Source organism: Bemisia tabaci, chromosome 10, assembly GCF_918797505.1.
Source record: "Bemisia tabaci chromosome 10, PGI_BMITA_v3".
Classification (NCBI taxonomy): domain Eukaryota; kingdom Metazoa; phylum Arthropoda; class Insecta; order Hemiptera; family Aleyrodidae; genus Bemisia; species Bemisia tabaci.
In genome coordinates, this window is record NC_092802.1 from 19,845,612 (window position 1) to 19,871,834 (window position 26,223).

The 26,223-nt window shown below is 39.5% G+C and overlaps 1 protein-coding gene across 4 annotated transcripts; it reads right to left on the reverse strand.

Annotated features, from left to right (window-relative positions):
* Positions 1-71: 71 nt before the first annotated feature.
* On the reverse strand, positions 72-26,049 carry LOC109036913 (alpha-amylase A). 4 transcript variants are annotated; one of them, XM_019051333.2, is made up of 11 exons: positions 25,807-26,049; positions 24,654-24,868; positions 24,059-24,225; positions 22,120-22,297; positions 14,632-14,747; positions 12,988-13,118; positions 12,206-12,322; positions 10,824-10,942; positions 10,373-10,583; positions 7,353-7,480; positions 72-837 (listed from the first exon to the last, which is right to left on the reverse strand). In XM_019051333.2, exons 2-11 carry the CDS (start codon positions 24,837-24,839, stop codon positions 460-462), a joined length of 1,731 nt encoding a protein of 576 aa, XP_018906878.2. In that variant the 5' UTR covers positions 24,840-24,868; positions 25,807-26,049; the 3' UTR covers positions 72-459. The 4 variants fall into 4 exon arrangements, with proteins under 4 accessions (XP_018906878.2, XP_072160959.1, XP_072160960.1 ...); XM_072304858.1 differs by having other exon boundaries at positions 25,773-26,049; XM_072304859.1 differs by lacking the exon at positions 25,807-26,049 and having other exon boundaries at positions 24,654-24,890.
* Positions 26,050-26,223: the final 174 nt, after the last annotated feature.

The following is a 26,223-nucleotide window of genomic DNA, read 5'->3' on the forward strand; positions in this document are numbered from 1 at the left end:
CATTATGAAAAATGTACACTTTATACATATTTTTTTGTAGGGAACGAATTTAAAAAAATGATAAAACTTAATTACAGCAAAGAGCTTTTATTAGCTAATAATTTTTCCTTGAGTTTTAAAGAATATACATATATTCATCGATGAAACGTCAAAACAGGATGCTGCTTGGTTGTATTTTAAAATAAAACAAATTGGAAAATAAATGGAGCATCACCTGATAAAGTTACGCTGATTCTGTTTAATGCCGTAAATTTTTTTGTCCATTGCAACCTCCTGCTTCCACCAACAGGATCCCCCCATATGCTTTTTGTCCTCTTTGTCTTTAGCTTTGTCTATCAATTTCAACAATCAGCCCGCGGGGCTGAACTTCATTTAGTCATAGACAAACAATGTTTCAAGAACTGCATCTACTTGATTCAATCACTCGACCTAATTATAATCATAAACTGCTGATGGGCCTCATTCCTTGATATCGATGCCTCTTTTCGATTTGGAATTCCTGAGCAAGAACCAAGCGACCAAAACAATAAACACAACCGCAGCAATTCCCAGCACGATCCAGCCGATCTTTCCAATCAGCTCATTTTCGGTTTCGCTGCCTTGTGGTGGGATCATCGACCTGGTACTGATGGCGAGGTAAGGTGGCTCGGAGGGCACTACATTGTCGCCTGCGGATGAAGCTGGCCGTACCATCCCGGGCAGAGAGACTTCCACGGTACCGTCCTCCTTCACTTCCACTTGCCTCTGTGTTGTTCCTTTCACGCCCATGCACATCTGATGGTGGTGGCAGTAATAACCGGTTGCAAGGTCACAGTAGACGCCCGGTGGTAAAGATACCTTGAAACAGAGAGATAGATAGAGGAGAAGGTGAAATATTTAGAATTAGGAAGGCACCATGCAGGAAACTTTTTTACGGAACTAAGATTTAGAGTACCTACCCAAGTAGGATTTTTGAACGGAAAAATCGCGATATTTTGCTATTTTATCGCCAATAAAATCGCTAGGATCATCATCAACCGCCCGACAATTAATCGCGATATTTTCGAAATGAATATCGCAAGAAATGGCGATTTAATTTCGATTTTGTCGATTTGATTGCGATTTTAGTTGATCGCGAAATTGATCGCGATTTTATCGAACCAAAGATTGCGATTTATAGCGATTTAATCGCCATATATCGCAATTTTTTATGCGATAATATCTCGATATATTGCCACCGATATAATTGTGATAACCAACCGACTAGTGAAACTCAGAAATATTCTCAACTCAATTTTTTCGAAAATTTGGGTTGATTCCTGTCTGAAAAACTTGGTCTACTTTTGGATATTCTTGGCCATCTTGATTTGAAATCGGAAACTGAAAATTGGCAGTGGCATTTTTCGTGTCAGAAGCCTGTCCTCATGGGCCCTAAAACCTCCATATTTCGACATGTTCGTACTCTTCCTAGAGATTGATGAATATATATTAAGGATAAAACCTCGTGAATTACAATTTACGACATGCATGAAAGTTGCTCAGCATGATGTTTAAGTACATGACGCTTACTTTAAAAATCAAATTTCGCAGTTTGCATTAAAATTAGGTTAACCAAAAATGTCTCAACATTAAGAGAACTGACTGTGGTGTTTATGTGTTTCTTTTTACGGTTACAAGATCCTATCAATTAACCTACATACGCCTTATCATGTGTTAGTGACCCAAAACTGACTAGCATTGATTGTGACTAAAGTCAATTTTTCAATAAAATATTATATCCGTCTTACTTGGGTCTTTCGCAGTTTTACACACTTGTTAATGCATGATTCCTTTTTCTTCAATTCAAAACCATTTGAATGTACCCTTCAACGTACCCTTTAGATATATCCCAATCAAGCTTAAAATTGAATATTCATAATCATCAAAATTTAACCACCTTTAAAGTTATTATGGACGTATTTAAATAAAAAGGTACTATATCCATTCTGACATGGGCTCTGGGATCCATGCTGCTGTGCTGAGAAAGAACGGCGTATGAACATTCGAGAGTTGCCAAATTTCCCTCGATAAAATTTGCATTTTTGAGGAAAATTACGATTTTTTTCCTTGAAATTTTCAGGAACTATAGGTGAAATTGCGAGCAAAATTATCTGAAAGGTTGAAGTGAAAACATTCACAAGTTTACCAGGAATTTCGTATTTTAGCAAAGGAAATTTGGCACCGCCTGGAGGTTCATACGGCGTTCTTCCTTAACATGGCAGCATGAAAATACGTCCTTATAGTTTTTGAAATATCAATCGTTCAATATCCTACACGAATCATAAACAGATAGGATGTCTTATACATTTTTAACGAAGTGATGGTACTCAACTGCAAGGAGGATAAGTTCTGCTTGTGAGTTTGTGAACCTTTGAAAGTAAACAAACTCGTGCAGGGAAAAATGAGGGCGCCTTGAGGATTTCAAAAATGCAGGAGCAACCAAGACAGGACTCCATTCAGGCCAGATTTTGAAAAAAAATGTCTCCATTTACCCCCATCCTATTCTCTTTTAATCGTGAGAAATTCGTGAATTTTAACGTGATACTAGTTTACCAACGAATGGAATAAGACTCATTTCTAATTGTCTATGCCGACTTAACACTTTCATTGGGTTAAGTAGTACAAATATTAAACTTAACCTCTTTTTTATATGGAATTCTGAATTCCAACGAAGATTTTATAAAAGTGGTGTATAAATAGTGCATTTTGAGCTTTATAGTGTACTCCGATAAACTCACAGGATAACACAGATACATCTTCGCTCCTCTGACATAAGGACCTATCTCGATTTCTACTTGAGCTCTGTTCTCCATGTAACTCTATGCTTTCCGGGATCCTTGTGGAAATAGAGATACGCCCTTACGTAAGAAGAGTGACGTCATAGCTAAGTTGGTTTTGATCACTGGGTATGCAAGTGGATTATGATCGCAAGCTTAAGTTTTGTCCATGATGGTGAAAGCAGAAGCTCTATGTCGATCGCGGTAGTTCAGACCTCTGCCCATATTTTGTGTTTTTGAGAGAAAATTACTGAGTAACTCTGCATAAAATGTCCAGGTGATGTTTTTAAATGCATCGAGAAAATCACACGAAGTATGATGCTAAATATAGACGATCGCTTTTTTTTCTTTTTTTTCAGAAAAAAGGGAATACTACACTACGCCACAGCGAGTTTGCGGAGTCTTACATGTTCTTTTATTATCAATCCAGATGGTAAAATCTTTTTATCAAGAGCTTTTCGAGAAAAGCTGCATGATTATTTCACCAGGCGAATCATAATTCTTGATAGTCGACACTATCCGGTTAAATGGTATTGATAGAACTAACATGAGTTATTATCAAGTTTGGTGGCAATATTTCTTCCTGAGTTTGGTAGCTCTCAGGCGGTATAACGAAGCTCTTCCCCACACATCGGAAAAGAGTGGTAAAAACTTAAATTCACTTCTTCTCAAAGTTTCCGAAAGCACAGTAAAAGAATCTAATCAACCGTTGCTATATGTCTTCAGCTACGCTCCAAACCCATTTGTCTCTCAACTGATCGAGAATTTCCATAATTCATCAATTCAGACTATTCTAGGTGATACTCGCTGTCTGAATTGTTACAACACAAACTTTCACCCCAAAAATATCGTTTTCTTTGTCGAGTACGTATCTGATATTTTGAGTATCATCCTGGATTCGGTCAACGAGCACTATTTTGAAGAGAACGCGCGCGCTGAGAAATACGTCCTGTACTGTTCAAACTCTACAAGAAACGATTACGGCTCAAATATCGAGAAGGTTTACGACCCGAATACATCCGAATATTGCGGTATAATTGGGAGCATCAATTCTGGATCAGACATTTCCAATTCCTCTAAAAGATCTCCCTTATTCATCAACGATTTCGAACTAGGACATGGTTCCATACTATCAGACGACCTATACGAGGTCACTCGTCGTCTGTACTCTCACGACATCTGGAACAGCAAAAACTACCTAGTTTTTTCTGTTAGTAATGTGAATCGCCATATTTCGAGAGACTTCCACTTAGCTGCAAACTCCTCGTCGCTCATCGGAAACCACAGTCATTTCGACGATCTACGCGTTGTGTTCAGATTTTTTTGGCGCTTTTTCAAAGGCCTGAAATCCGTAGTCTGCTTCGCGGAGATCTGTTTCACTTACAACCCGTTCACGAGGGAGATCGTCCATTTTACGGGTCTTCGCGACGAGCGGTATTTCAACTTCTCCTGGCCCGATTTCAACGGCGAGTCGTTCCACATCCTCGTGCCGACCTCCAGACCCCACGGAGGTGGCGATACGTTCACCTACTGGCCCCTCTTCTGGTACCAGGTCTTGATGAAAGTCACCGGCGTGATCGCCGACGAGAAGAACTGTTCCATCACGCCGATCGGAGATGACGTCATCATCGACACCTTTGTCGACATCAGCGACTTCCAGTTGGCTCAGAAATTCGGGATCGACATTCTGGCTCTGACCCGCGGGATCGGCGTAGCAGAAACTGAGTTCTCTCAGTACGAATTCACAACGAGCATGGAGTCCTACCATCTGTGTTTGGCGACACCTCGAGCTGGATTCGTGCCCCAATCATTTGCTGTTTTCTACAGTTTTTCGACCTTTATTTGGGCACTCATCTTCGCCATGATCCTGACCTTTGTGTGTCTCCTGTATCTGTTCCTGAAATTGCAAGTGAGAGAGTTCCGGAGTTTCTACAGCGAGGCAGCTCTACGCTCTTTTGAAACTACATCAGCTGTATTCACCGTATACGCTTATTTTCTCTGCGGTTGTCCTCATCGCTTACTCCTCGGCGAATTCCTGACCGGGAAAATGATTTTTATAGTCTTCTCTTTCGCTTCGATTATCATCGTCACGACGTTTCAAGGCAGCATGTTCAGAATGCTGAGCAACTACGTGCGGTATCCGGAAGTCGATACTCTGGAAGAATTCACCCGAACCAACCTGTTCATCCAGGTGCCGGACACCGCCTCCTATTCCAGGTTCCTGGAAAACGTGCCCCTTTTCAAGGGCGAGAAGAAGAGACTCAGCGACACGTATTTCTTCCTCAAGTCGATTCTGTACGAAACGCTCGATGATAACTGGGATTTATGGGTGGACATTTTCAACATCAAAGACCCTCGCGATGAGAATCCGATATCGGAATTGGGGATAGATCCCGCTGTTTTCAATAAGTCGGCGGAAATGAAAAAATTCGTCACCGCGGCGGTTGAAACCGATGCGTTCCTGGTGACGATACCCCATACGTTATTGTCGGCGAGGAACATCGAACTCCAGAGTTTTGTCTCCGTCGACTGGTTCGAGCTGCACCGGGTGGAAGAGTGCTTGAACTCGTATTCGCTTGCGTTTCGGTTCCCGAAGCACAATTTCTTCTACGAGGACGTCAACCACAAAGTCGTTCAAATTTTGGAGACAGGCCTTTTGAAGCGGATGATGGAGGAGTACCTCACGTTGGGTTTGATCGATTTCAAACCCTCGCCAATCGTAGGGGAGGAACAACCCTTAAGACCCTTCACCCTTAACGATTTGGCGTTTGCGTTTATTGCACTCATTGTTGGACATACTCTCAGCGCTCTCACGTTCATCGCTGAGCTTTGGATTGATTTGAACGGAGGAACACGGATCTCGCTCTCAACTTTTTTGGGAACGGTCGGTAAATTTAGAATTTTCCTTTAGTGTATGATCAGAAATGGATATGTCGAGGGCAAATAGTGAAATCAGGCATTTTGTCAAATGCCTAGACAGATAATTAAATTTTGACGTTCTACAAAATTTCGTGAATTTATGGCGAGGAGCTCACGAGTTTTTAATATTTCTGCAAAAATAACTCAATAAATCTGCGAACTCTTTTTGTCTCTTCCTCTTCAATTGCTTCTCATATTTTTAAATTTTAAAATTCTAAAAATTCTGTATTTTACATGACATCCTATACAATTTCAAGATAAGTGTCTGCTCAAGAGCTAAAAATTGTTTAAAATACTATCGTGTGGTGCAAATTTTTACTGAGCATTTTTTCTTAAAGGAGCAATTAATTATTTTGTCTAAAATTAGGAAAATAATCAGAATTTCAATCTAAGTTAAAATATTTGCCTATTTGCCTAGGCATTTGACAAAATGCCCGTTTTTACTATTTGCCTGCTACAGATATCGTTCTGCCAAACGGAACCAGAGACAGGTGGGAAAGAAGGGGTTTGCTCGATAGCCAAGGGCCGTAAGAATGAATGAGAATTATAATGCGCCAGTGACGTCAGCGGCAACGAAGCCGCCTCCGTTGTCGTTCTTGGTCGGCATTAACTCATGAGCCCTTTTCACAACGCTCTTTTGCCTTGCCCATGGCTCATGAATGTCGCATTCAGTTGGCATATATTTCCGCTTGACCGAATATAAAATTCCGCTTCTCTATTTCTCCGAAGAGAATCACGCCCACTTTAACATTGCTTCTTATACAGCTTTCTAGAGCACACCCAATCTTTCCCACTTGACTTTAGTTCCGTTTGGCAGAAATACCTCCAAATCATTGAAATCTCACGGTAAAATAATGTTCGTTTGCTGAATAGCATTTAAAATCTCATCATACATTATTTCAAGTTTTTGACCTCCTAAATTTTCATAATTTATCACTTTTTTCTACAGGTAGACTGGTCTGAAAGCGGACAGTAACCTTTAAAACAGCCCCCTTTCTTTGAGGTTTTTAAATGTGACCCAAAAAAAGATATTCATAGGGCGCAAAGCATCGTTTGGGGGATGGACTGCATCTCCTAGTAGAAGTCTAAGTAACCAGAGTTTAGTGTCTATCCTTAGAAATTATAAACTTACACCTATCATTTTTTTTGATGAGCCAATACCACAATTTATTTTTTAATTATTATTTTGTATAAATATTGAAATTTATGATTTGAATGTCAGCACTAAGTTTTACCAACACCTTGGTTTTATGCATTTAGTCTTTCACGTGAGAAATATGTTTATGACTGTAGAATGTAAACTTAAATATTTTTCCAAGAAATTTTGCCCATTCAATGTGACCAACTAGCCTATACATAACCGAAAAAAATTCTAAGAATGGCGTTCTCAAGTGGTTTAGTTTTTCTCACATTTAGATGATAAAAATACACGTATCTACCAATACTTAAAATTTATGTCACCAAAATATTTTGATAATTGTAGAGCTCAAAGTCAATGTTCATGTTGGCAATTAATACTGAATGTATTTAAATATACTTGTAAATAGTCAGGACGCAATTCCAGGGCAGAGACAAAGAAAATATACATAATGTTAAAATCTAAAAATTTCGGTAACATACTTGTTTCAAACGTTTTACCTTAAAAGTATGACTGATGGCTTTTGTGTCTGCGTTAAAAACTGCGAAGCCGTCACGGCCCCTTGTGAACGCCGCTTGCTGAGGAGTTCCATTTGGCCAGTTGGTCCACCAAGATTCGACGGGTGCGTCTAAGTTGAGAACATAGTAAAGTATGTATATTGAAACGGGAATACAACATCAACATTACCCTGGTAAAAATTGGCGATGGCAGCTGCGTTTCAAAATACCATAGGAGTTCTTATAGCCGACTGAAGGAGGCGATAGAAAATCATATAGCATGGCTGTAGAAAGTGGAAAAAATCATACGGCCGGGCTGCACGAAGCTATCTATCTATACTATAAGCTCCGAGACCTCCTAATTTTGCGAAACTGGTGACGCTTAGTTCCAGCCTTCTACCGGGCCGATTTTCATGATTTTTGCGGCTATCGACGGGCAATTGTCTCTAGATAAGCCAACTCTTTTCAGATTTTCAAAATATGGCCCAGGTTTTTTTATATTACGTGGTAAAGTTGCGAATTCTCCCATTTAAACAATGTAAATTTATACTTTTTGTCATAGTTCGTTTGAGCGTTCTACCGGGCCGATTTCCATGATTCTTGCGTAAATCGACAGGTAATAGGCCCTAGATGAGCCCGCTGTAATCAGATTTTGGAAAAAGGACCCAGGTTTTTTTAAAATCACGTTATAAAAGTGAGTGAGTTTACAGAATGCTCCGGTACTGCTACCGCTATGCGCGGGAGGATGCGCAGTGGTCGAGGAGGTTACGCAGTAGATGGGTAGCCTGCGCAACAGCTCTACACTTATCTACACACGATTCGCTCTTACATTCTTATGGTCAGCGGTGGCTGTGTCGTCTAAGACGTCGATTACGTCCGCTTTGAGCTCGGTGTAGGTTCGATCCCCGACCCCGGATATCTTGATTATTATCTGACTATCATTGTTCATTGTTTTACTGCAATTTTTCATCAAGCAGTCATTCCAAAACGCGTCCTTTTAATTTTAAAGTAATTTTAAGTAAAGTTTAAAATTAAAGTATACCTCATATCGTAATTTTTTAGGGGAAAAATAAAACTAGGTAACACTGATAGGAGGGTAAAAATCGGGCCGCGAAGCGGCCCATCGATGGCGCGGAGCACCTTCAGGGGGTTGGGCCGCGTAGCGGCCAGGAGGCGTAGCCCCCTAGTAAAAAATTAAACAGCCGGGCTATAGTTCCTGTCGCCGGGCTTTACACTTTATCACCTGGCTGTTGCTTTTTCGCCATTGGCTATAAAAGGCTATAAGAAATTGTGCAGAAATTCGTGTGCTTTGTAAATCCGCAAGTTTTTACGGAATCACCATAATATTTACAAAACGCACATTATATTTTCCTTTAATACATATTTGTTTTCTTCAATTAAAATGAGAATAATCCATACAGAGTGTGCAAACATTTCAACTTCATGAGTTGAACAACGCTGACTCCACGAGATTCAATATTAGAGCCTAACCTAAAGCGGAGCGGCGGCGCACTGGCGCCTACAAACCTAACAGGGATACTTCACGCTCTGCGCAATGCGTGAAGTATCTCTGTTAGGTTCGTAGGCGCCAATGCGCGTTTCGCGATGGCTGCCCGCCCGTCGCGCTGCGCCGCAGCGTACCACGGCGTTTGGATCAACTATTTCACACCAGAGGTATTGCACAGTATCGTACGAAATTGAAGGCGCTCCAACATATTAGGAATGGCAGGCATCCTTCAAAAGTACGGAGCTTCCCTTGCAAAATAAATCAAGATACTACGGCCCAAAAAAGAGAGCGGTAGTCCAAAAACTCACTAAGTCCTAGCATCCTTAATTAGTGACGGATAGCATACACTTTATCGTCAGGCTGTTGCCTAATCGCCATCGGCTATAAAAGGCTATAAGAAATTGTGTTGCCGGCTATAGAAGCTATTGGAAATCTTACAGTCGGCTGAAGGTCTATGATATTTTGGCACACATATTCTACTGCCAATTTTTACCAGGGATTTGCCAACAAGATTTTGGACATAAAAGTCTGAACAATTAAATTAATAGGTGGACCATGACGCAGGTCTTTTTCATTTTCTCGCGTTTCGATTTTCTTGCCCTTCCATTTTCGTAAACTCCTAAGTGGCGTGGCAAAAGCCGGGGGGAAGGGGATCCAAGGACTATTAAAAACCTGTAATACATATTTTTCCTTTAGTATCTCTTTTTTTTAGTGGCAAATCATTGTAATCCTTATTAAGGGATCATTTTCGAAGTCACACTAATGAGTTTTCCTTGAATTCTGTAAAAAGTACTTTTCTTACACTGTGGTAAAGATCTCCTTAAACGTTCCTCGAATACAATGTAAGCCATGTGGGATCTTTCTGATGAAAATAGCTGATTATGAAACAACTATGGAGGCAAGTCTGTGTTTTTAATTTTTTAAATTTTTTTTTCCATTTTTTTTTTTTTTTTTTAATTCTCAAGAAAGATACAGCTGACTTTATTAAATGCAAAAATAGACCTCAATCAATTACAATGTAAGCCATGTAGGACCTTCCTGATGAAATGAGCTGATTATGACGCAACTATAGAATATACATGGACCGCGCGTTTAGCAGAAAGGAGCCAAGCCACGTCAGCTATTGCAAAATTTAACTGGGCCGGTAATTCACATTTTTACAAGCGAACGTTTCTGCAGATTTCTTTGAAAATTTTAAGGAATTTGCTTTGGACTGTACGAAAAATTCAGTAAAATTTTCACAAAAATTCGCACAACCGTTTACAAATAAAAAGTTAAATTACCCGTCATTTTTGGCGATAGCTGATGTGGCTTGGTTCTTTTCTACTTAACGCGGTCCAAATGCAACTCAAAGTTTTTATTTCACAACTTCCAATGAAAAAACGGATGATTTACCGCGATTAAATTTTGAAAATATAGGAAAAAATTCATCTACCTAAATAAATCAACAAACTAACTCGATCGCGATCGCAGAACATGACTTTTGCTCTATCAGCAACAACTCAACGGCTCATACCTTGGACAAGATTCGAGAAGTACTTGACGAGCCATTGTAGAGGCTTGTGCCTGTGCTCGCACAACCAACCGTGACTGCAATTTTCTGGAGAGATAATATTATCCGACTCGTCCGAAGGTGGTCCTCCATCCAATTCTGTCGACGCAAAACTGTATCCGGAGAAAATGTTTGGCACCTCTCTCGAGAACGTCAAAAGGAAAGCGTTGATCACCTGCAATGTAATATCACATGAGATGAATGAGCTTGATTTTCGTCTGCAAAATTGGGTATCTCAGAAATGATTTAATATGACGATGCCATGCTCAATAGCCTCGGGGAAAAAGGTCTCAGATCCGAGAAGCTGGGGATGAGGAAAGAAAGGAAGCGGAGATTGGAGACGAGGAAGAAGAAAAAGAAGATAATGGAAATGAGCTATAATTATTGAGAAGAAGCTGGTATTTAGTTTGCTTACCTGTTGTATTCCTGTATGTGCCGGTGATTCCGCAAAACCTTTCGCCCAATGCCAGCGTTGCAAATCGTGATTTGTGCCAAAATCTTGCTTTGTTTTACTTAAATAAGTAGGACTTTTTACTGTAAAAACAAGACGAATGAAGACATGTTTACGTTATCATGCGACTGCCAATAGGAAAGGAAACCTTATTCCCAAAATTAAACTAGACTGGTACCTACCACCGCACTGGTGAGTGTTTTACTATGCTCAGGTTGATGAGGCTCCAACGTGTTTAAATATCAAACGGTACACACATGTTTTCAGTGGCCTATTTCAGTTACAGGCATGGACAATTGGACCACATTTTGCAATTAGAAATTTCAATATCCGGCTCAGTTTAGAAACAACGTATTGCAGTAAATTTTGCGGTGATTTTTTGCGTTTTTTAAACCAAAATACTGGAGAAATCCGCTTTTGAAAAGTCTATAAACTCCAAAGAGTTTGAAACGCGCTGGAATGGCGGGAAAATGATGGAAGTGATGTGCAACGGCAGTCAAATCGCTTCAAATTGCTATCTCTTCTCGTTTTCACCAATGTTTGTTGGAATAAAACTTATTTTAAAGTGGAGATGTTGCTTGTTTACCACAATTAAAATAAATGAGATTCGATTCTGATTCTATGAACATAGTAGTTTGTATTTTTGACTTTCCTATTCAAGGAGCAGAAAGACGTATGACGGAAGTCGTAGAAACCCATGCTTAAGCTTTTGATTGGTGCCGGATGACATTACTATAGGTTCGGCACTATTTGAAACCGAGGCAACTTATTTATGGGGAAAAGTTTCGCTTTTTGAACTGCGTATTACTCGATTTCGGAGTTACTTTTTTGCGTTTTTAATGTGTGCATCGTGTTTTAAGCGTAATTTACATTTGGAAAAATGTTGTTTTAAGTCAAAAGTCTCTCATGGCTTAATAACCCATTTCATGTTAAAAAAAAAAAAATAATCACTATCATGTTTCTATTGAACACTAATGAGGTACATTGCTTTAAAACTGTGCTATAATCGATGCTGAAATGAGATTTTGAAGTCTAGACCTGTAGACATTTTATCTTGAGTGCACGCTGCACGAGATGTAAAGTATGTTACCTCGTTAGTGAATTTTTCCAGACACTTGAGATTGGTTTTTTTTTTTCTCGGCATTACTCTGTTGCTCCTTCGTGCACATGTTACATGCAATGTTGCCTCATTGCGAGGAAGTGATCTTTAAGTACATCGTACATTTACTCATGTAGAGTTAGTACCCTGATATCATTTCATTGTAGGTATAATCATTTTTAATACACTATGTGGAGAGTGAATATAATGATAAATATGTTTCATTGAAATGCCCAAATTGACTTACCGTAATTATAGATGGTTGACATATTTACAGAGCCACTCTTGATAGCAGGAGTCAGTAGCTTCATAAAAGAAAAATCGTACTCTGATCCTACATCTTTGTAATCCTCCTGATAATCCCCTGAAAATTACGTTTGGTCATAGAATTAGTGGTTCTTCGAAGGAAAAGATTATATTATTTGTATTTCTCATTTTTTTTTTCTTTTTTTCTTTTTTTACTCCAATTCAAACTTGAACACACTTTTCGCCCCAAAAACGTACGCAAAATTTGAGATAATATTTGATACTTTTCTGAGAATTCAGCCTCGGTTTAGGGCTCAGAAAATTGAGACTCGTTCGCTTCTGAATAACATAGATAAAAACTTCCACAGCAGTTTGAGTTTGTGTGTATCTCGCGTCCTCCGGACAAATGTCTAAAGTTTTATCAGAAATGTGTTGAATTGAAAAGAGGGTAAATTTTAATAAGATATACAATAACGGGTAAAATTCGGATAAAAATTATACAAATTCAGATTTCCCGCTAGGAAATAATCCGCGTAATAATATTGATTTGTAATTTTGAAAATTGTAAGTCTAATTACACTGGTTTCAAGCCTTACTTTAAACTTCAGCTCGTAAATATGCAATATGCAAGAAAGTTGCGATTAGTTTTGCAGTTCTCTGGAAGTTAGGGAAAAGTGACTTTGTGCTCTTTTGATCCTGAGTAAATATCCCTTGAAATGTTATCTTTTGAATTTTGCTGTGGGAGAAATTCTATGATCCTTTCTTTTGTTTTATCTTCCTCACCATCATCATCAAAATTTTCTAACATCCAAGGAGGCCTGATGAAATTTTTTCCATTGTCGAAAGAAATGTCTTTCAATCGGTTGTAAATTTTCCGTAAATCCTCCGGCCACATGTGCTTGGTTGCATCGATTCTGTAAATTTTTAAAATGTATATTATAGTTAAATTCTACTTACAGTTTAATTAAGCTTTGAAAGACATTATAATATGTCTATAAGTGTTTAATGTACATTGTTAAATTACTTGTGCAAATAAAAGAAAAAATAAAAAAATCGATAATGTAAATAAAATAATACGATACTTATATAACATTTTAACAATAACATAAAAATTGCCATCAAATGGCTAATCTGATGCAAAAAAGTACAACCTTAATCTTACACATGTCGTCATAACACAGCATTCCTGCAATAGAATTGAGACACCATTTCGAGAAATGTCTGATTTAAAAGAAAAAAAAATGGCAAAGATTTTTAAGTCATTATACTGCCAAATATGTTGATAGTCATGTAAAAATAGAGAGCAAATACCCCCCCCCCCCTTCCGCGGGACTGCTAGAGGTCCATGCAAACATGGTGGCACTACCAAATGATGTCGGTTACGTAACCGACACAGCGTGATCGACACTTGAAAATGTGGAATGAAAGATTGTACAAAAGGTGAAACTTGGCAATGCTTGAGATATGAGGTGAAATTAAAGCTGCCGTATACTTTTTATAATCTTTGGGGACTTCCTGTTAGTTTAATAATATTAATTTGAGTATTTTGTGTAGTGTATGTAATGAATGCTACGGACCTAAACATCACTGGTTTTCATAAAAATTAAACTTTTCAGTGCAGAAAAAGCTGACTTATTACTTCAGCGCCTCTGCCTCACTGCCTCTTATACAACTGCAAAAATACGTTGCCGAATGTGGCAACTTTCTTTCTAATGACTTTTTTCGATTAAATATAAACATTTCAGTTCAACAGGGCAATTTTTTTTGAACATTAGAGTCTCCTTTTGGCAAATGTTGCCAAGGAATCCATGATCAGTACTGATTTCCCAACGCAAGTTGCTCTTTTGCTTCGAAATCGGGGTTGACGACGCGTAACCGACTGGAAATTTTCGGCTTTTAAAGTCTTATATTATTCAATACAATCATAATTTATCATATTTTTTACTATAAATAAGTACAAGAACATCACTCCTATTGATTTATCAACTTGGTTTTCAATCGATTTGCCCTAAGTAGTTTGTAACCCACGGCGACAGGACTATTCCTTTTATCGTGAAATCACCCCCGATTGTGTTTTTCACTACAAGAAATCGGAGATTGTAATAAAATCCAACTCTAATTATCTACGGAACGCTTAGCTTGTATTCGATAGCCGACTTGACCTAAGTTTATTTTTGTTTCGGTATTGCCCCAAACGGAACGCTTGAATCGATTAATTTCGATGTAATATTGATGGACGCAAAGCCCATCCTTACAACTTACAAGTTCAACTTGCAAATTTTTAATGCGCACAGTACGATTACCATGCAAGTTTGATTCATGATACTTTATGATGATTTAATTATTGGGGTTGGCTGAGGATCATCATCATGTGAGCTTTCATAAATCTCTTCAAGGAATGTGCCATTTTTTATATATATTTCTCACCGAAATCCACCGACGCCATAATCAATCAATTTGTTGAGAAATGCCACAATTTTATCCTGAACGTAAGGTTGCGTTTGATTCACGTCCTGAAGGCCAGCAAGTTCACAAATTCGAACCTGGAAATGATGCACAAATGGTGGGATAAAATAATGGACCTCTTGCGTGCAACAGACTCATAAGTAATTAAAGCTATTGAGACCTCGGAGGGGGCAATGTTAACTTTTTTATCACAGAGTGCATCCATCATAAAAATTTGGAAAATATGGACCTCGATTCATAACCTTTCACATTTTTTGTCACATTTTATTTTTTCATGAGCACCTAATAAAAATCATGTCTCGAAATGTCAAGTTATTTCCCTCCTATTGCACAGAATATCCAATAAAAATGTCCTATAAAAATGTTAAATAACATGAACGATCCATTTTCAGTGTGTTTGGCAAAGATGAGCGTCATGAGTCCAAATTTATCCTTTAAAAGACAATTTTCCTATTTCGTTTCGACGTAGATTGTACACCTTTCCTATTTTCTATACTTTTTCAATGATAAATAAGTCAACCACAAAAGGCCAGAGGAAGAGAGTTTGCTTTTTTCGTTTTAAAAATGGGCGTTATTCTGAAATCAAATGAGGTAAAAATAAGCAATTCTGCCTTTTTTGAATTTTTTTTAAAACAACGTATAATTTTATTCGTGGTGTTTCTGCGCCATTGTTAATTATTCCAAAGAAGGTGATTTTTGTCATGTCAACTTGGCGTTGTCTTGATAGACGTTTCAACTAGAGGAGGGTTATATATCAAGGCAACCGCAGCTACCAACTTTTCTAGATTCTCTTATTGCTTCAAAAAACAAATAGATATACATCGGAATAACTTAAATACTGTGAGAACGATTTTTTTTAGTAGCTCTTTTTTTACTTACTGACGAATGCATTCATATTTACTGACTCCTAACAACCTGTTCAATCATTAGAACGTTTAAGATGCGTTGTGAAAATTAGGTAACTTCATATTTCTCTGACTATTTACAGGCACCCTTCTGCAACACTTCTATGTTGCGTTTTACCAATTTCATTTTCATTTTTCTTTTTTGAAAAGAGGAAAATAAACCATGTGTACGTGAAGAATTTAAGCACGTGTCATTTAACTCTTACTTTCGACATGCCTTCGACGGGCATACCTGCTTGAAGAGTATTAAGGAGAAAATTAACATGAGTAAAATAATATAAAAAAACAAGAGGGAAAGTTCTAATACTGTCGTATTAGAAAAGCGCTCAGGTGTTAGTAAATGTATTTAATGAAGAAAGGACGTATAAACTCCGTCGACTTGGCTGGGAAATGGAAATAAAACATTAGCTGATAGCAAACAAAGGTTACCAAGGAAACCGTAAACGCGTATTTTTGTTTCCCGAAAATGAGCTCACCGTTGAGCTCATCAGGCGCGTTTTTTTAGGCTTCATTTGAGATCAACGATCAATTTTGATAAGAATTACTCCACCGCTAAGAAATTTTCTTATAGACAAACGATCGAAACTACCTGCGCATTACGTTAAAAGCATAAAATACAGTTTTCACAGCTTTATTTATTTTAAAAATGGACCCCCCCCCCCCCCAAAAAAAAGCCTACACATCGATGAGCTGGTGCGCCATTTAAACGCATTAGCACCAGTATACTAGTACTCAATGGCAAGTCGAAATCAAACAAGCAGTTCCAACGCCCAAGCGTTGGAGGGCGCTTCTTTGACAAAGCATATTACAACCAACTAATGTACCCGAAGACTGACGAAGATGGAATTTAAAGTGGGATTCATTAACCGCAAAACCAACCAAATCTTCAGATTGACCGCGACGATCTGAAATCTTCCACAAGCACTTTGTGATGAATGTGAGTTATTGGAGAGTGGAAACATTAAGGATGCACTGTAAATCAGACGACGGGAAAGAGCGGCGGAACCTCTATAGTCCGAGAGCCAGACGACTTTGAGTGACAAACTCGGGATACATGTTTTGACCCCCTAAATCGATAGCCTTGCATGCACTGAAACGGAAAATTTTTGTCTGCCGCCCTCTAGCCTGTGCCATCACCCTCATCTAGGCCCTCAAAGTGGTCCAAAAAACACCATCTGGTGACAAACTCCTGACGCTCGGCAGACAAGTCTATTATTAAAGATCATACCCAGGGTGACTAGAAAAACTTTGTCTGCCGCCTTCTAGCCTGTGCCATCACCCTCATCTAGGCCCTCAAAGTGGTCCAAAAAACACCATCTGGTGACAAACTCCTGACGCTCGGCAGACAAGTCTATTATTAAAGATCATACCCAGGGTGACTAGAAAAACTTTGTCTGCCGCCTTCTAGCCTGTGCCATCACCCTCATCTAGGCCCTCAAAGTGGTCCAAAAAACACCATCTGGTGACAAACTCCTTACGCCTACTGCGGTTGCAGATGTACTCCTGTGAGCAGCTTGTGTAATAAAGTTTGAATGATACATCATTCTCTTCGTTTTTTCGTGTAGAATCCGATTTTCGATGTTGTCAAGTCCAAAAATGATGCTGGTGCCCCCGATTCAAGATGGCGCCCAAAATGGCCGCCCCGGGGGTCAAAATTCCAAAATTTGAGAATATTGTCGAGTTTGGTATCCATTTATATGTAATTTTGGTCGTAGAATTCATATCTGGTGTCAAAAAATAATTTCAACCCCTTAGGGTCCGTCAAATCCAAGATGGCGGCCAAAATTTCAACTTTAATGATAATTACCCAAGATGCACCTTTCACTGTCGAATGACGTGTCTTCATTTATGTTAATTAGGTCAGAAAACCTACAAGGGAGGTCTACAATGCCACTGCACCCTATGGAGGGCCAGGGTTCACCCCCTCCTACCCCCAATATGGCCGCCGCGGAGGGCATAAATAGTGAAATTCTCTCAGAACGTCATAGTAGGTGTCCATTCCTATGTAATTTGAGGCGTAAATTCCAAATTTCAAGTCATAAATCGCAAATGTGAGATTTGCAATGGCTTATACCCTATATGGGGCCAGGGGAACCCCCTCAACCCCCTCTTCTTTCTAATATGGCTGCCATGGGGGGCATAAATAGTGAAATTCTCTCAGGACGTCATGTGAGGTGTCGATTCTTATGTAAGTAGAGGCTTATATTCCGAATTCCAAGTTGAAAATCGCAAATTAGAGGTCTGGAATGCCATTTCACCCTACGCGGGGCCAGGAGCAGCCCCCTACCCTCTTCAAAACGGTCGCCGGGGGGGGGGGGCATAGTTGCAGTGAAATTCTCTCAAAGCGGCATGTGAGGTGTCGATTCTAATGTAAATAGAGGTGTAGACTCGGAATTCCAAGTCGGAAATCGCAAATTAGAGGTCTGGAATGCCATTACTCCTACGGGGGCCAGGAGCAACCCCGTACCCTCTTCAAAACGGCCGCCGGGGGGACATAGTTGCAGTGAAATTCTCTCAAAGCGGCATGTGAGGTGTCGATTCTCATGTAAGCTGAGGCCATTTCACCCTACGCGGGGCCAGGAGCAGCCCCGTACCCTCTTCAAAACGGCCGCCGGGGGGACATAGTTGCAGTGAAATTCTCTCAAAGCGGCATGTGAGGTGTCGATTCTCATGTAAGTTGAGGCGTAGATTCCGAATTTTAAGTCAGAAATCGTCAATATCTCAAAGTGACAAAAACACTTAAGCATGGCAATCGCTCTGGCCTTCATCTTGGAATAAAGAATGCATCTTGGGTTGGGTTCAGTTATGTCGAAAGAGCTGGAAATGAATCGGATAATTTAATGGTGATTGACATATTTCACCGGTGTTCTTTTTCAAATGTACACAGAGGATTCATATTGGTTTCTGGTTCTTTCATTATTAGATAACTGGATAATAGATGGTTCTTTTTGTAATCGATTTTCTTCTAGCAGGAGCGTGCGTTTTGTTGCAGATAACGCAGGAAACTGTAGGTGTCGCTTCTACTAGGAGACGAAACCCTGCGCTACAAAAAGCACTCAATTATCCAGTTGTTTTAATTGCAATTAAACTGAGTGCGTTCATAAACAATAACATAGGAACTCTAAATGCAGATACATACTCATTGGCGGATCCAGCAATTTGGCAACACCGAATTTCCTCCATTTAAACCTATGGAAATGTATCGATTCTTGAAGGGGCCAGGTGCTCCGACAAGAATCGATTATTTAGCATAGGTTTAAATGGAGGAAATTCGGTGTTGCCAAATTGCTGGATCCGCCTCTGTACATACTTCGTCGGCAAAAAAATTATATTTTTGTGGAAATTTTTAAAAATGAAAAAAACAGACGCCCATCTGAGTCCTTTGCGTACATAGGAAAAGAATACGCGTGAAATTTGTCAATTACCATTAAAATCACCAATTCATTTCCAGCTCTTTCGACAAAAATGAACCCAAGCAGCATTTTTAGTCCAAAATGTAGGCCAAAGCGGTTGCCATCTATATATTTAATATCCTAAGGCCTTTTTTGGCCTCCAACAGTTTGTGCTAATTCGATCTCAGAAACTACTGGACCGATTTTCCTCCGATTTGTTTTAAATGAAAGCTCTTACGCTGTAGACGTGCCAACATCCTTTGGTTTTTCGATTTCCGCGACCGACGTTGCAAAATTTACCTTGATTTGATAACGACATATTTGCATTTTTGACGCTGGACAGTTTGTGCTAATTCGATCTCGGAAACTACTGGACCGATTTTCCTCGGATTTGTTTTAAATGAAAGCTCATAGGGTCTAGATGTGCCAAGACCCCTTCGTTTTTCGATTTGCGCGACCGAAGTTGCAAAATTTACCTCGATTTGATAACGACATATTTGCGTTTTTGACGCTGGACGAGTCATATGGTTGGGGGACCTCCCACCCTCTGATTTTCCGTTTCCCTCTCCACGTAAATCCATCCCTACCTGCTCACAACACGTGTCACCCTGCTACCCTAGCATGGGTCCTACGGCAGTTTCACTCATGTCGGGGGTCGGTTCATGTCTTCTTCCAAGAGAATTGGTGATTTATCTTCACCCTTTCGCACCGTTACATTTTCAAAAAGTGTTCTGATTTTCTCTTCCAGGAGTGTTATTTATTTTTCAAGGTTGTTTCTTTTTCTAAAAGTAGATAATTTTTAGTTTCCTATTCTTTGTTTTTGAATTTATCATTTTGCCTCCAAGAAGTCCTCTAAGCACTGGTAGTAGCAAAATTTGGCTCGCGAAGCGAGCCAACAGTTACTCGCAGAGCGAGTAACTGGGGGTCCAGGGGGCTTGCCCCCGGCTAGCGGCGCAAGCGAGCGTAGCGAGCTGAAGCAGCTAGTATATAAGTATTTTCGTCACTATGGGATATTTACATGTTTTGACTTGTGATTCAAAATCCACGCCTCAGATTAAAAGCAAATCGACACCTACTATGCCGCTTTGAGAGAATTTCACTGTTCCTATGTGAGCAAATATTGGAATAGCGGCCATTTCAGGGTGAAAAAAGTCGATAAATCAAGTTCATAATTTCCCTTGGAAGTTATGTGTTTTCTTAATTCTGGACGATTTCTGGATCTGAAAACGTATATGGTCCCAATGTTATGAATCGACACCTCACATGACGTCCTGAGAGAATTTCACTATTTATGCCCCCCATGGCAGCCATATTAGAAAGAAGAGGGGGTTGAGGGGGTTCCCCTGGCCCCATATAGGGTATAAGCCATTGCAAGTCTCACATTTGCGATTTATGACTTGAAATTTGGAATTTACGCCTCAAATTACATAGGAATGGACACCTACTATGACGTTCTGAGAGAATTTCACTATTTATGCCCTCCGCGGCGGCCATATTGGGGGTAGGAGGGGGTGAACCCTGGCCCTCCATAGGGTGCAGTGGCATTGTAGACCTCCCTTGTAGGTTTTCTGACCTAATTAACATAAATGAAGACACGTCATTCGACAGTGAAAGGTGCATCTTGGGTAATTATCATTAAAGTTGAAATTTTGGCCGCCATCTTGGATTTGACGGACCCTAAGGGGTTGAAATTATTTTTTGACACCAGATATGAATTCTACGACCAAAATTACATATAAATGGATACCAAACTCGACAATATTCTCAAATTTTGGAATTTTGACCCCCGGGGCGGCCATTTTGGGCGCCATCTTGAATCGGGGGCACCAGCATCATTTTTGGACTTGACAACATCGAAAATCGGATTCTACACGAAAAAACGAAGAGAATGATGTATCATTCAAACTTTATTACACAAGCTGCTCACAGGAGTACATCTGCAACCGCACTAGGCGTAAGGAGTTTGTCTCCAGATGGTGTTTTTTGGACCACTTTGAGGGCCTAGATGAGGGTGATGGCACAGGCTAGAAGGCGGCAGACAAAGTTTTTCTAGTCACCCTGGGTATGATCTTTAATAATAGACTTGTCTGCCGAGCGTCAGGAGTTTGTCACCAGATGGTGTTTTTTGGACCACTTTGAGGGCCTAGATGAGGGTGATGGCACAGGCTAGAAGGCGGCAGACAAAGTTTTTCTAGTCACCCTGGGTATGATCTTTAATAATAGACTTGTCTGCCGAGCGTCAGGAGTTTGTCACCAGATGGTGTTTTTTGGACCACTTTGAGGGCCTAGATGAGGGTGATGGCACAGGCTAGAGGGCGGCAGACAAAAATTTTCCGTTTCAGTGCATGCAAGGCTATCGATTTAGGGGGTCAAAACATGTATCCCGAGTTTGTCACTCAAAGTCGTCTGGCTCTCTGACTATCTAAAGCTGGTGCGTCAACGCGATCTAGCGGACAGCGGCGTCGCGACGCCGCGAGGTAGGGCGCGCAGGTCGCGGGGGAGCGGGGCCGCGTGAAGAGGAGTTCAGCAGTGGGGAGGGGAAGCGCGGGTCGCGGGGAAGAGAGGGACTGGCCGGCCGGCGGTGACATTGGCGCTGGCTGGACCCATATTCACGGCGTGAACCGCTAACTGGAGTTGGGGGTCCTTATCATTCTCTTGGTCCATGACATAACCTTAAACCTTCCGCTCAATGCCGCAAACAGCTGACGTGTCGATGCTGCGCCAAGAAAATGAACCAATCACAAAGTAGCACAGTAATACGTCACTAAAATGAAGAGATCACGTGACTGTTCGTAATATTTTCAAATCAATCTGAAAGTACTGCCTCGGATATAAGTATTTAAAGCATAAGGAGGCCCTAAAATACTTTAACCAGGTAATACGTCCGTGCGAGATTGTTATGCTTAAAAGCAAAACATTTCACGAAAACTTTTACGAATACCAGATGCAGAAAAAAATCAAATTTTCCCGGGTGTACCAGAATGGCGTCATTACCCATAAGGCAAAAGGGCATGTAGTATAGTACATGTTACATCGGGGGAGTCGAACGGTTGGAAAGGGCGCATCTGGTACCCAGAAGCGCCCAAAAGCGCTGCCTATCGGCTGAGCGCTTAATATGTGGTACGTGCTACAAGATGGTTATCGAAACTTACAGCAGTTCTATCGTCCCAGTCCATTGGGCACGATTTATGAAAATTTTCTGCAGTGTACCCAAGGCCAGGATATTTTCTAGTATGTGCATTAGCATAAGTTCCTCCAACGCCCAACACTTCGCCATCACCACCATCAACGTTCCCGACACCGTGGTTGAACACAGCATCCACGTACACTCTAAAACAAGTCTCGTGTTCAGTAAAACGTGTAGATGGTAAACCAGTTTAATAATCTAAAAGTTGAAACGTTCATTTGAAACATCCCTATAACGGCAAATGTCAACTTTTCTTTTTGAGAAAAAAAAATATATTTAAAAGAAAAAGATAATTCTTTACTATTTACTTTTACTCACTTAGTATGGAATAATAATATCGGATTTAAAAGTATATCACATGTTTTCAGGAATTAATCAAAGTTTCCCAAACGATGAAAAAAATACAAAGGCGTTCTGTTAAAGCCTATAGAGAAAAACGACCAATTTGTCATTCTGAATTCTCTATTCTTAATATTCTGCGCTCTTTTCTATTCTCGGGAATCTGAATCGAGAATTTTAAGTTGTGTTAACCTACCTGACGTTATTTTTGTTGCATTCTTCAACTATTTGTTTAAACTGTTGTTCGGTTCCAAGTATAAAGTAGCAATTGGTTGGCCCCGGCCCCATATTAGTGGGCCACCACCCAGGATTTTGGGGGAACCAAAAAGTTGTTACAGCTGTATACCCAGGGGGAAACTTTGGGAACATTCCCAAAGTTTCAAATTTCCATGTCAATTAGGGAAAAAGTTACAGGGGTGGTAGGTGACCTTTGAACATAATCCTGTATTCTCCAATACAAGAAGAGGGTAAAATACGCAAAAGTCTCTGGAATGTGTGTAATTCGTCGCAACCTACGCCGTAAAATCATTACTTGCTGAAAAATTATTCCAATTTTACTACTATTATTTCTTCCATCTCCTGTGCATGAACCCGAGAGGAGTGCAAAACATGTCAACAACTACGAGACAAGGTGCAAATTTAAGCACTATTATGTATGTTATCCCATCAAAATTTATCGTGAAACACGATTTATTACACGACAATTACTAAGAGTAACTCCTAATCAAGATATTTATGTTTTCCGCTGAATAAATTTAAACTTACCGCTCACTAAAACACCAAACTCTTCATCTTCTTGAGTTAAATCTCCTAATAAACATTATGCCGTGACAGTGTTTACAGCATGGAAATATGGCAAACTTAGTCTCGGCGCGCCGCAGCGTGATGCCAGCGCGAGACCTGCAGTCGCGCATTGGCGCCTACAAACCTAACAGGGATACTTCAAGCATTGCGCAATGCGTGAAGTATCCCTGTTAGGTTTGTAGGCGCCGCGCCGCATGCAGCGTGCCACGGGCGCGCCGAGACTAAGTTTGCCATATTTCCATGCTGCAAACACTGTCACGGCATAATGTTTATTAAGAGATTTAACTCAAGAAGATGAAGAATTTGGTGTTTTAGTGAGCGGTAAGTTTGAATTTATTCAGCGGAAAACATAAATATCTTGATTATGAGTTACTCTTAGTAATTGTCGTGTAATAAATCGTGTTTCACGATAAATTTTGATGGGATAACATACATGATAGTGCTTAAATTTGCACCTTGTCTTGTAGTTGTTGACATGTTTTGCACTCCTCTCGGGTTCATGCACAGGAGATGGAAGAAATAATAGTAGTAAAATTGGAATAATTTTTCAGCAAGTAATGATTTTACGGCGTAGGTTGCGACGGCTCACCTATGGTGAGAAAGGAACACTATTTGGACGTATTTCTGTCAATCGGAACTATGTGCATTAAGACATGAGTCCTGAGACCCATAAGAACATATGCATAACAGGGCTCACGTCATAATGTACATTTTCTATTCTCAGGAATCTGAATCGAGAATTTTAAGTTGTTTTAACGTACCTGACGTTATTTTTGTTGCATTCTTCAACCATTTGTTTAAACTGTTGTTCGGTTCCATGCCTTGAATTAATGTCCCAGGAGACAACTTGGTAAACCTCCCACCAAGGTCTCATCGTTCTGCCATTAACCACGACTTTGCGCACAGCATTTTCAGTGATAGGCGCTGTCTAAAGAAAAGAATCAAATGAATGAAAATTTAAGCCACGAGCTAATATTTTCAAAATGTTTTGCCCACATATGAACATATTTTAAAAATTGAGGTCTATATTTTAGCACATTGGAGGTAATTCTAATAATTACATCTTGGAACGGAATGTGATCTTTTAAGAAATGTGTTTTATTCAGGATAATACATTTCAATGAAATTGTTATTCTCTAATACAAATTATGAATAGGACTCGAGTTTTAAAACTTCTAAAACTCAAATTTTTCAAATTGGAATTTTGTAAGAAATATTTTTGAGTGCTCTGACCTATTGCCAAATTAATTTATTGAATGAAATTTGTTGCTGGCTGTAGTTACATTTACATTCAACGGACGACACCAACAACTATTCAAAAAGCTTTGAGGTATAGGAAATCAAATTTATACTCACCAAAACACCTCCAAACTTTTGGGGGCCTAAGACATTTGCACACTCACGTCTAATGTCATCGAAAGGCCATTGAAAAAGTTGAACGATTACTCTTCTGTCTCCTTCCATTCCCAGATCAAATTGGCCCATAATCGATTGAAACCAATAAAGCGCAAGGCAAGAAAATATTCCAAGTGCATTTTTCATTTCCTACGCTTTTGAAGTCCGTGTGAATCCTGGACAGAAGAGCGGCTGATGGGATCGTCTACACTGCATGTGTTTACATGATTATCAATGGTTTCTGCACATTTCTTACGAGACGCAGAAATACATGTAGGTACCAAATTCGGATCAGAAGGAGCATGTTTATTTTTGGGTTTTTCTTTGGAGATCATGATAAAAAAAAGCTTCCATCGTAAACCTGAGTAACTCTTTACCTTAAGTGGACAAAACACCAGTGGTTGCGGTTGAAACAATGACGTGGTTGACAAAAAATCATGTGATCAGAGGTATTTGGATAAAAAAGTGATTTCATTATTATTATTATTAATCATAATTTTTGTTTTACTTATTTCCAAAAAAAAATGAGAGATATTAGTCATTTTAGGTGAAACTCGTCTCTCAGTATACTCCGCGAAGAAAAGAAAACAGACAAATCACTACAACTTTTTCCTTTCTCCCTACATTCAAATTTCAGACGTAGGGTATGAGCATCCAATTGATTTGTAACCTTAAAAGTGTGTCCCTCAAAATCTCTTTAATATTACCTTTAAATTCCGTTTTACCATTTAATTTTCATTCATATCGCCAACGCTTCAGGGATGGTTCTAAATACGCCTAAAAAATTACGTTTGGATGTAAGCACATAGTAATTGATAAAAAATTCTATGAACTCATGATTTTCGTCTTAGGATTTAATTTTGAGAAGTGCTCTTAATAGGCGTCCACATTTTTTCATGCAGTGGTTGCTTGTCTAGTACGTAAGACCTGGGGAGAAGGAAATAAAAGGCACGCGTCAACGCGACGTATCCGACTTCCACTGATATTCAAAATGTTCGAACAAGCAAATACTTTTTCACGGTATGAGATAAGACGTAAGATTTTAGAAAAAAAAAACAAATTTTAATATTGATTTCTCACCTTAAAGTTCAATTAATTTTTTCAATTTTCTCACCCTTACTTGCTCTTTTTTGACGAAATTAAAATTAAATAGGTTTCCGTCTTATGTGAAGACCACGTTCTATCAGAGAAAAATCGTGCACAACTATTTAATCACTTCTGAGAAACTTCACTTTGTAGAAAACGAGCAGTAGGTATGATTTACCTCTAAAACTAAATTGTTCAGGTAAACAGAGTATTCAACTTCAAGTTCTTATCAGGGAAGGCTTAGTACTGAAGAGCCAAATGATCTTAAGAGTGCTTTAGAACGCTCAAAAAGACTAATGTAATCCGGATGTGACCAATTTGGACACTTTGTAAGCTTTGACGACTACAAGCTTAAAATCACAGGTTTTGGCATAGAAAGATGTATAAATGAGATATCTGCCAGGTTTGATCGTCAAGATCTCATTGAGGAATAATTACTCCAATT